Raw genomic sequence first — 12,158 nt, 5'->3', positions numbered from 1 at the left:
CTCAGAGGCTGACAATTACAAATGAATACTGTTAGAAAACCCATAATTAATATCTTGTCCTACTAGACAAGCAGTGCCCTCTGTTATTTTTGTCTCTTAAACAATTTTCCTCACATTTGAAATTCTTCATGAAGTGCACAAATGGAGAGTAACATTCAAAATTTGGAAAGATTTCAGCCGAGGGAACTGTATTGGGCATTGTTACTTGGTCTGCCTGGTGTCCCATCTGCTCTCCTCCCTGTTAGAGAAACTTTTCCTTTGGCAAACAAGTTCTTATCTGTGTCATGAGCAAGGTAGTAACATCAGTTGGAAACTTCAAGGTGAATTCGTCCTATCCTGTGGTTAGCTAGGTGATGACCACTAAGATAGGCCACTTAGCTTCTCTCTTCTGAAAAAGTGGATTCTGGAATCAAGGAAGGAGACCAGTGAAATGAAGCCACTGTGGTACTTGGCAAGGACAGACCAACAATTCCTCATTTCTAAGATTGAGAGTAATGCTGGCTCCTGTCCTTTTCCCAGGCCTGATTAGTTCAGGTATCCTTCCGGTTATTTCCCATTTGCTTAATCAGAATAAAATAAAGGATGCACCATCTGGGCAGAATGAAATCTTTTACTTGAAAAATTTTGCCAGCCATTCTTATTCATGAGCCATTTCAGCCCCTAATGGTGTGGCCCCATTCAGTCCTTGTGTTACTGAAGAATTAAAAAGAAACCCTAGAGTCATTTCATTCCCCTTTCTCCTCACAGTTCTAAAAACTGCGGGCACCTGTGAATTACTTCTTGCTTCCCATCATCATCCCGGGATCTCATCCGAGTGCGATTCACACCTCTGTCCTGATCATTATCTGATTTGACAATCACCCTTTCTACTAAGCACATTTCTGAAAGCTCATATCTTTTTTTTTGCCAGCAACATGTTTCACCATGGGCCTCCCCACAAGGCCAGGAAGGCGATGAGAAATCAACAGGATGCATTTAGCAAGTCAGATGTTGTTGCGCACTTTGTTTATGAAAGGGAAAGTGAATGAATTTTTGTGCATTAAGTTGAAGTTGTACTCCTTCTAGTCAGGGAAGATCAGATTCTTTTTACTCATTTAAATTTAACTACATTCATCTCCTTTCAAGTTAATGCAAGGAAAGGTCCTTTCTCATCTCCCAATAAAGCCCGGAGCACAGCACTCATTCAGCTGGTCTTATTCTTCCGAAGATGCTGTGAACACTGGCACCCAGGGCAGAATTCTGAGAGGATGAGATATTCATGTAGAACATGTGGGCTAGAAGAGGAGGATGTTAACATTAAATTAGACGGACGGGAAAACTTCTTATACAAAGAAGTACCCACAAACATAAATACCTTCACAGTGGAGCTCTAATAGTTAAGGTAGTAGTCTGAAATAAAAATTAGAACTGCAACACCATAGGACAAATTCTAATGAAAAACAAAACTCAACTTATTCCGAGAAAAGTTTGATTGGCATAATATTTTTATATTTTCAAAATCTGTCATACAGTTTGCCCACAACTATAATATCAAGAAAACAATTAAACCCAATTAAAAAGCATATATTTTTCAGATGTTGGATTTGTGTGAATCACCAATGCCAAAGTATGTTGCATTCCTTTTAAAAATTATAAACACTACATTTATGATCCATAGTAAATGTAGCTGGTAACATCTACAGTAAATTGCATAATCGTGTTCCATGATGTTGTCCCATTTCCAAAGAGTGAAGGAGGCCATCAGGACACTTCTTCCTATATCCAGCTGTGGTTCATTGGAGTGAAAATACAGTTTTGATTATTTTGTATTTAATCTCTTTCCAAATAGCTACCACGATGATGGTTCAAAGACACAACTGTTCAATGGATGGATTTCTGTTCTTCATTTAAATGTATTGAAGATTCATATTCAGATCTGCTGAGCTAACACCACCAAGAAGCCACATACTAGACAGCCAACCAGTTTATCTAATCTATTGGAATTTATCTTCATCTTTCCTAGAGTAGGGAGTATACAATTAGCTATAAATGTGCTACAAACTATAAAGGATAAAATATTTCATGTAGGACAAGGTGTAATTGAGAATCCACAGGGTGCCTATGTTTTGATTCACACACCACCTTCAGATGTCAGAAGGAGACATTTTGAGGCCAGAGTTTCTTCACATACCTGCTTCATAGGTGGTGGCATGTGCAGTCATGCTCCATGTGCTTGACCTTCTGTTTTTTGTTACCATGACGGAAAACTCATACATTGTGTTTGGTTTGAGGCCTGTAGCTGTATAGCTGAGAGATGTTGTGTCTTCTGACTATACAAGTAGGAAAGAAGCAAAGAGGAAAAAAAAAGACCTCTTATCAACCTCGTAAATCAAGACATGTAAAAAGACTATCGAAAAAGTCCACAAATCCCACTACCCTGAATCTATTTCAAAACAGCAAAAGAGTATACAGCAATGATGATTCTACTTCTTTTCTGTCAAGCAGTTTACACAAGCTGATTACACATCTAAAACGTGATCAATAAAAATTAGGTATTATGTTCTTCAAAGGGCACTTAGCAGATAGATTTTCCTGAGTGAGGCAATAGGATTGGCAGGACAAACTCTACTTCCTTCTGTAAACTCTAGTTTTGGGAGTTGTCTGCCCTGAACTTAAATTTATTTTTATTGAAATCTGGGGATTTGGAGAGGTTAGAGTTAAATATTTTAGATAGATCATCATTGTCATTGTCCACTGGTAACAAGGTTAATTTACTAGACTTCTAACGCATGTTGTATCTTTAGAACAGACTTTAAGGTAGAAACTTTTAGTGCTTCCACAATCCATTTCGATCTTACAAAGAAAATAGAGCAAAAGCAGTGTTGTGCCATGTAATTTACTTTCTTTGTGCACATTTCACATTAAAGCAACATTTATGTACGTAACTGCAGCAATTGATCAGGACAGGGACACCAAATTGGATAAACACTAAAGGATTGCATTGGTGTGCAATGCCATGTTTGTCTACTTAAGTCTTCTCTATCCATTCTCTGCCTTTTAAACAACAAACTTGAGTTATTTTAGTAGAAAGTAAATTAATTAAATTATGTCTTTATTGCTTACTTGAAACATCAAAATGGTAATGAAGAGAAACATGTTAGTCTTCCAGGTTAAAGAATATTTTCCAGATGATCAGGCACATTCAAAACTGTTTATGCCTCTTCTAAATATCCACCATGCTTGATATTTAGCTCTTGGTCTTCTTCCAAACATACTCACTTCTACTTTTATATTTATTATTTTTGTTATATATCTTTGTCTTGAAATCAAGGAAAAAGTCTTTTTCCCCATAGGGAGATGTCACAACTACTTCCACCTTATTAGTATTGTATGGTAAATCTTTTTTTATCCTACTGTGAATCTGTCTTGGGTTATGGCTATGAAAATCCTACATTTTGTTACAACATCGAATAAATATTTAACTGCACTAATAACATTTCGATGACGTGCCCATCCATCCTATTAAAGTGATGGACTCAGAAACATTTATCAGAAGCTCTTCTTAAAAACAGCTATAAAACTATGTATTCTAAATAAATGTAAAAATACTTGGTATAATCAGGAAGATGGAATTCTATCCAATAAAACAAAGTGGGTAGCTAGTGTGTGACATGTTGATGTATAACTTTCAATATTTCCCTCCCACATAGCCTATATAACACCTCTGAGAATCAGAAACACAAATAAGAACAGGGAATGGGACAATGAGAAATATTTAACACCAGAGTATATGGGTACCACTGGCATTTAGGAGCCCACAAAGTAATGTAATTATATAACTTATTTATGTTCTGGAGTGACAGAACATTCTATAAATACCATGCATTTACTCAGGGCTGTCTGGAAACTCATAGAAGGCTACTACTTGACTTCTTTCACTAAGACTAGAAATACTTTGGAAAATCATGGTCAGTTGATTTTGTGGATATGGAACACCAGGGTAGTGCCTCTCTGAGTCTGTTTCCTCATCTGCAAAATGGAGATTACCAGGGCACTGAATGCATGGAAGTATTTAAAGTGTGAAATAAGTCATGTCAAACAGTGCCTGGCCCGGAGAAAGCATTTGCTAAATGTCAGCTATAATATTTTATGCATCATCTACGTTATGTATATAATTTTAGGAAAGTGTTGATTTGTATCTTGAGGAATAAGATTGAGTCTTACACAACTGTCTGTGTCCTGCTCTATTTCCTGAAACATTCTTACTATTATCTGATAAGTACTGGTCTAATGTCCATGCATGTATATTTTGAATGGAGAGTCATGTAAAAGAGCATGTGATTAGTAACTTTGGTAGAAAAAAATTACAGAAAATTCCTCCCTTTAGTCAGGAAAGTCAATTTGGCGTTTTTGACGATTTAAATATGCCTGTCAGGGGGGTGGCTTGCTCTGGGACTAAATGATGGTTAAAGGTCCTCCTGTGGGAGAAGCCAGGGTGATGCCATCTGCTTATCTGGGTTTAGCTCTACTTCATCCAGGAAATTTGTCAAGTTATACCCCTTACCTGTGTCTTCATAAAGAAACACAAATATACTTAAATATGAAGAATCTTACTTATTTTTTTAAAGGAGATGGGAATATTCCTATCCTATAGATTCAAAAAAATAGAATCTAAATTACCTGACATGACAAGACATTGCAAAGCCAACTCTTGAGCCCAGATCATTTGACTCCATGTATTTTCTTTTCTATTTTGTATATGTCTTGCCTGCCTTTTCAAGCTACAGTGGGTAAAGAGAGGCAGTAACAGACAAGTCTGGTTTGAAAAGCCCAAAGTGCAAATCAAAGCTTCTATTATCACTATTTGTAAAATTTATTCTGTATCTATGTCATCTATCTGCAAGAGCACCTATGTTCTTCTTTGACCGTGCTCTTCTCAACTTGCCCAACACTTTCTTCTAAACCTCCTCACCTCAGGATGTAAAATGGAGTCTCTCTCTCTCTCTCTCTCTCTCTCTCTCTCTCTCTCTCTCTGTGTGTGTGTGTGTGTGTGTGTGTGTGTGTGTGTGTGTGAAGGGGAGGGTATTTTAGTCATTTAAAGTCTTATGTCAGAAAAGATGATGGAGTTTGGGATCTCACTTTACAGGCATTGTCTGTGAGAATAATTTCAAGGCTTCTGTGCTAAACATTCAACTAAATTCATTTGCCTCAAGACATTCTGGAGCTCAAAAATGTTCTGCAGAAAACAGTCATTGTCTTTTAGAACATTTCACATTCTGTCAAAGTAGCCATGGCCATTCTGGGAAATAAAGGTATCTACAAAATACAGCAATTATGAGCATAAAAATTTTAAAGTGGGAAAATTTCTCTTTCAAACATAAAATTTACAATGGGTGATTTATACATGAAATGATTTTCTTAATATGCTCATGGTTTTTTTGGTTGTCCTTTATAACAATATTATCTTTATCTGTGGTTCTATTTAGTCTTAAATCTAACACTGATAGGGGACAGAAAGAATACTTACAATGTATCTTATATCAATGATATTATCTGGAGTTTCCTGAGGTGTTTTATTCCAGTACCTGGTCTAGCAGGGCAGAAGTACCAAAGACTGCTGCTTTTTAAATGGTTTCAAGTAAAAATTGATTTATGATAAAGTGTGAATTTTATGGCATTTAAAAATTGAAAGATACTAGAGGCAGATCCCACATGTCTACAGGAAGAGAGAGGCAGGCTTAGAGAATTATTAGTGGGATTTCACTATTATCTCCAGGGTTGGAGTCATAAGTTCCCAAGGGACACTTTCATTCCCCCTAAATCACTTCCATCTTGAAGCTGGATTAAGGGAGATGGTAGCTCAGTAGAGGCACCAGTGAATAGAAGATTGAAATTCTCCCAGAGTGCTACCAAAGTAGGCTGACAAAGAGCAGAGATAAAAGGGGGTATGAAGAAACTGGAGGGCCAGGCTTGAGTCACTTGATTCCTTAGTTGCTGTGTGACATTTATGTTCTTATTTTCAAAGCTTCCTTTTTTCATCTCTAATCGGCATCTTATAAGGCACTAAACTTTAAATGTGTTTTCATATATTATCTCACTTGAAATGAGTTAAGAATTCTTTCAAGTAAGTATATCCATGGAGCTGAGTGCATAACTCATTCCAAAATGATATGTAATATGTTAAGTGAGAACAACTAAAACATACTTTTATTATTTAAGATAGAGAGCCTCCATGACCTGGAGCCATTACAGATACACAGAGGTACCTGATAATCATTTGCCAGTCCTCTCATTTATTGTTTACACTTGTATACTGTCTATACATGCGAACCCTGTGACAGGTTTAGGTGGTAACATGATTGTCTCCGTAGATACCTAACTCTGTTAGAGTTTCTGAGGTTTCCTGGCTGAGATTTGAAAGTGGTAATGACAGTGCTTCAGATCCCTAAGGAGCTCTTAGGAGATTGTCAGACAACTCAGTGATGAGGACGAGAGCAAGGCTGGTGCCTTCCTCTCAGTTTGAGAGGTTTTTCTTCTACCACAGGAGGATGTTTTCAAAGCTAAACAAGAAAGTCGATGTGAATGGCTTAGAGTGCTCTCTAAGGATGTTATAAAAATACCTTCATGTTATCTAGTCCCAGTTACAGGCTCTGTAGGATGGGTCTCTGTGACATTAGCAGGGCTGCCTTTGACGTCACCTAGATTCTAAATGAAGAGGAAAAAAATACCAAAATCTACCCGGGAAAAAATTCCTGGAATTCTGCTATTTTCAAAGGAAAATGACACTCCCCTGTACAGAATCCAATGATTGATACAAACCAAGCATCTGGCGTACTTCAAACAGCAGTCTGCAGCTCTTGGATGCTTTCCTGTCTTACTTTAGATTTGTTTCCAAGACCTAATTATTCCATACTAATTTTAGATGTTAAGTTATTAAAATGTTTTCTTTTTCAAGTTATTACAGCAGCAAAATGATTTATGATAGTCTAAGAAGCAATTTTTAAAAATGTATCAAATAAACGACAGTTCATTTTAAATTTCATGCAATCAGAACTTCACCTTGTACTTGGCACTTGCAGAAAAGCTGGTCCTCCACCGGACAGTGTAAAGACGCACCTCAGATGTTTTTTGGTTCTTGGGGACAGAGTTGTCTGCCCAGCTGACCCTCACGGCCTCGTGGGTCAGAGCCACAGCCTGTACACCTACTGGTGGGAGCATGGGGGTGGAGACATCTGGGACCGAGGTGGGGAAATCATCAAGCAAAGGATAATAATCAACTGGGTCAGTGGGGTCTGGGTTAGAAAACCCACCAAATGAAACAAACAAATAAATACACAAATAAAAGCGTTTAAAAATAAATATCAGTGGCAACACATCACAATGAGTTAAATGCATGGCAATAATGATGAAAGGGAACATGAGAAGAACAGAAAAAAAATGTAATTAATTCCATCAGAAAACACATTAGAACAGCACCGTTATGTAATCAAAATGACATTTCCTATTCTTTGCTAATTTTCTTAGAGTACTTTTTAATCCATTTGACTATCCCTGCTCATTATTTATTATAAAAGTCCACTTTTGTTGGAATATTGCACACTGCTTTTTCAAGATCTTTCATAGTATCTATTGATTTATTGAATAGAGAACTTAAAATAAGAAGATAAAATGATGTTTCTGGCTTATTTTCTCCCGCAAAGAAAACAAGTGCCTATCAAACTCCTCAGATTTTTTTTCTTCTTTTTCTCTAAGTTGATTTAGATTTCTATGACACTTTCGCTATTCTTTACCATACATCTACATAAATATTGTTTAGGCAAGAAACTAAATAAAGAACAAAGCCCCCCACTAGCCAGACCAACCTGTATGGTTGTGACTACACAAAACCAGAGTGACCATATATATGTGGTCACCTGAGTCAATTTATGTTGGATAATTAGGTTTTAGAAAGCAGCTAGTGCCAGCAGGTTTTCTAAGAATGCAATCCTTAAAGAAACCGTAGAAGTGTCAACATTACCCACACTCTCCCCAAGTAATTAGCTCAGTTTTTAGTCTTGGCAGGAATTCCAATATTATACATTCCTTGTTCTGAACTTTCAAGCTCAGTGGAAAGACTTCACATTTTTGGATGGGAAGACAAAATTAACTACCTACAGATTGATGAGATCTGCACTGAGAGATGCATGTGCTTTGATCCATAATATAATGGGAGTCTACAGAATGCCATGTGTATTTTAATAATGATGCCAAAAAAAAAATCCTTGCAGTTATCATGGCTGGGGAGATTACAATCACAGTGGCAACAGTCATAATTCTGAGCATTTTAACTTCCACTTAATACATTTACATTTTCAAAAATTAACCTTATAGTATGGACTATGAATTCTCCATAACAACAATAACCACAGCAAAGACAGCATAGCTGTCATGGGAGGTGTATGGTGGTGCCATACTGCCATACATCTAAGATGAGACCTTCTAAAATATAGCTTCTGCAGCAACAGACAGAGCTTATTTTTTTAAACAGCCTGGTTCAAAGCTGAGCAGCTGGTGGCAGGCCCTGATGATTACTTCAGTTTGGCCACTGCACTTCAAATTCCTATCCCCTATTCATCACGGTATTTTCCAATGAATTATTTAGTAGTTTACTGGTCTGTGGTGGTTGGAGCAAAATACAAAACAGAAGACAAAAGAGAACAAAAGGAGAGAGAGAAAGAGAAAAGAGAGAAAGGAAGAGATGTAAGTTTAAAAATTTAATGACAAGAGCCCAGGATTTCCCCATTTCCTTTGAGGAATTTTTCTATTATGGGCTCCCAAATGGATTGATGGAATGAGGAATAGGGAACAGAAGCACAAGGCTCCATGAGGATCGGAATCCTTCATCTTGACCATAGAGCAGTAAAGATGTCTTTGCCAAACTAAAGTAGGCCCTGCCTTGCTTTTATGTATTCTTGGCTACCTTCATAAGAATTTTATGAGGCAGGAAGTATTCTAACCTCTAAATCCTTGTCTGACCTATTCGTAGTACAGGGCTACCCTCTTCCCTTTGTTTAATCTGATTTTGTTGGTAAACATTTATTAACTTAGCCATCTTTCGTTGGTGCTACATGTAGGATTTGGACATGTAGCAATTCTATTTAAATAAATGGTAAGATTCTATCCTTATTTCCAATTTTAGAATATAGTATCATGATTATTGTTATTAACTTTTCTTTAGTTAGTGTGTTTCAGAATATTCTCTCAGATATCAAGCAATACTATCCGTTGGTATTTCTCTATGAACTTAAATAATCCAGACATTTCTATTCTTGGCCAAGTTTCTTTGCTATTATAGAGGAACAATTGCTTTTTCAGGTGAGACTTTCATTCTACTCAGGACTTCCTCTAGAGCTGTACAAATACAATAACCACTAGTTACATGGACTACTTATGTTTCAATTAAATAAAAATAAATTTAAAATTTTTAAAATTCACTTCTTGTGTTATGCTAGACAATGTCAAGGGTTCACGGGACACCAGGGCCTCATGCCTACCAAACTGGGTAGAGCAATCACACAGCATTTCCAACAAAACAGAACATTCATGGATAGCAACAATTACTATAAATATATTTTACACAGATTGCAAGAGTCTTTTTCCTCTGTTATCAGAAACTACTTGAACAATTGGATTTAAAACACTCTTTTGCTGCTAAATTACTCTTTTCCAGGTCTGTTTATTTGTTTCCTTCCTCTCCCTGGGCACCTTATATGTACTGACTCTTAGTGGCCACATGCAAAAGAACAAATCTGTATTGCCTCAATCCTTTTGCAAAGAAAAAAATCGAGTCACTTCCTAATAGATGCTTTGGTATGAACCTGGAGCTCAGGAATTTTCAGTCATTATTTTCAAGCTCAAAATTAACTTTAAAAATAATAACATGACTTTATATCTTTACATTGGACTTCATCTAAACATAGCAAAGCAATTGAGAATAAACAAATTCAGGCTACATATTTAATTATTTCCCTAATTTTCATTTACCTTCCTCCCTTCTCCAGGTTCAAAATGTCTTGTTTTGCAACATGAATAAATGAAAGACTTTATGGCAAAAATTAAACTCTTATTGCAGTTGGCCAGTTGGAACTTTCAGCCGCTTGAACATGGATGTTTTCTGCCTGAGATGAGGCTCCAGAGCTCACCCACATCTATGAGCACATACGTGTAGAAAACTCCAGAGCCTAATGCTTATTTTAGCTTGATGCTTTTATTGCCTTTGATATACTTTGTATTTACTTCATGTTGGCCTTTTTCCAAGGCAGCTCCAGGGAATATTCTGTAGAAGCTCAAAGACAGCATGTCTTTTACGTAGCACTATGAGACTCTACAACACATTTATTGATAGAGTTTCTCCCAGAACCTTAACCTTTGATTCCGTTTATTTGTCCTTTGTTCCTCATGATGTGAGGAAACATAACAAGATGATTCTTCCACTTCTAGGGAAGGGGTATTCTTTTCCTTTGGGAAGGGCGAGCTGCAAACAGACCTTTCCAACCTGTTACCGGGTTTTCTTTCACAAGAAAACTCATGTAATTTCCAACTTTGTTATCGCTTCATTTCTGATCCATTAGGATTAGAGTCATATCAGAGAAAAGATTGTCTTATGGATCACTGGTGTTTTAGATACCACTCTGGGAATGGCATATGTTGAAAATTAAAGAATGACGGCAAATGTTAAACAGAAGTCGACAATGTCGCACATGGTCTTTTGAGCAACTTAGCTCTAGTTTATTTGATCTCTACAAACTTTACACCTATTTACTTTCTCTTGGAAAACTGAGTTTTACATGTTCCTTCACGGTCCATCCTTACGTTCCTTCACGGTCTTTAGGTTTAATAAAAGAATAGAGCCTTAAATGACTGGTCTCAGTATAATTTTGTACAGCCTGATCACAACTCAAAGCCACCATGTCAATGAGCAGCTCCTTCACACCTTTAGCAGAGACCAGAAGGAGACTCACTAAGTGAAAACATGGAAACACTGGGAGAGTCAAAGTAGCCTGACATCTCCCCAAAACTCTACTTCTGGAGAGCAAGAGAATAGGGGGAAGTGAAAATTTTACCAATCATGCTGTCCCTTAATTTTCATTCTACTTCTCAATTTGCCTCATCTTTCTGATTCTGAATACAACACATCTGATAGTAAATATTCTCTTGGGCAATGCTCCTTATTTACCCTTCTTGAGAAATCATAAGGCCCTTTGATGATATCACTAAAGATTTATATATATGACCTTCAAAGATCAAGGAATATATTGACATGGATCCCATAATTTGCAACCCACTTTGAGCAGATCTCAGACCTTAAAACCAAAGTCCAAAGACTCAGAGAGACTGGAATAACAACTGTTCCTTATAAGAACATCTGGCTGAAATCAATAAAGTGATCAATAAAGTTCCAGGAACCAACACAAACAACTATCCATTCATATAATAACTGTGTTCACGAGGCAGCCTGTGCATGGCGTTTGTGGAAAGGGAACAACCAACTGCAGAAGGTGGACGTAAATGTGGGCAGGAGGAGAAGCCACAGGACCCCATGGCTCAATTTCTAAGTATCCCTACCCATCTGGACTTCCCAGTCTAGGCACTATTTGGGCTCTCTTCTGCTTACTGTCTCAGATCCTTTCTATTCATAAAGATGAGAACAGATGACAAGTTAATAAAGCCTAAGGTGCATGGGACAGGAAGGGATAGGCTCAACGTGTGACTTAATCAGACGAAACTCCTGCTTCACATCCGGGTTTCACACATAAATCTATTGGAGGGAGTGGTGAACTGAATTTTCCAGGAGCTATGAACATCCCCAACAACCTGTGCTCATTCTACATGGAGTGAGCCCAGTCTCACTAACAAACAGCTTCCATAAAGGGCTGAGATCTCACCTTCTTCTCTGTGCCTATCTCAGTTTTTCTCCCACTGTTTGGCTCTTGCTTTCTGCCTTCAGAACCCAACTCATATCACTATTCTAGAGGTGACAAGCCCTGGAATCAGCCAATCCCTTTCATATCCAGAGCCCCAGCACTGCTGGGATGAGCTGCAGGCCCAGCTCAGGAAGAAGCCACCTGTGTGACTCAAGCTAGTCCAAACCAGCCCGGGGAGATTAGCTGGCGCTTGTCATCTTAGCTTGAAGGTCTCCG

General features: G+C 37.6%; 1 protein-coding gene across 1 annotated transcript in view; it reads right to left on the bottom strand.

Moving 5' to 3' along the window:
• DCC (DCC netrin 1 receptor) overlaps nucleotides 1-12,158 on the bottom strand; it is a gene marked incomplete at both ends in the record, with an annotated part of 1,098,829 nt that overhangs the window by 113,477 nt on the left and 973,194 nt on the right. The window contains 2 exons of the mRNA XM_081263478.1: nucleotides 2,171-2,309; nucleotides 7,039-7,271. Of these exons, the coding sequence (XP_081119604.1) occupies nucleotides 2,171-2,309; nucleotides 7,039-7,271 (372 nt within the window). The remainder of the gene's footprint in view (nucleotides 1-2,170; nucleotides 2,310-7,038; nucleotides 7,272-12,158) is intronic.

This window comes from Spermophilus citellus, assembly GCF_964194105.1.
Source record: "Spermophilus citellus genome assembly, chromosome: 12".
Taxonomy (NCBI): Eukaryota; Metazoa; Chordata; class Mammalia; order Rodentia; family Sciuridae; genus Spermophilus; species Spermophilus citellus.
Note: the sequence above shows the minus strand (reverse complement) of the source record. Positions and strands in the feature narration are given on the sequence as shown.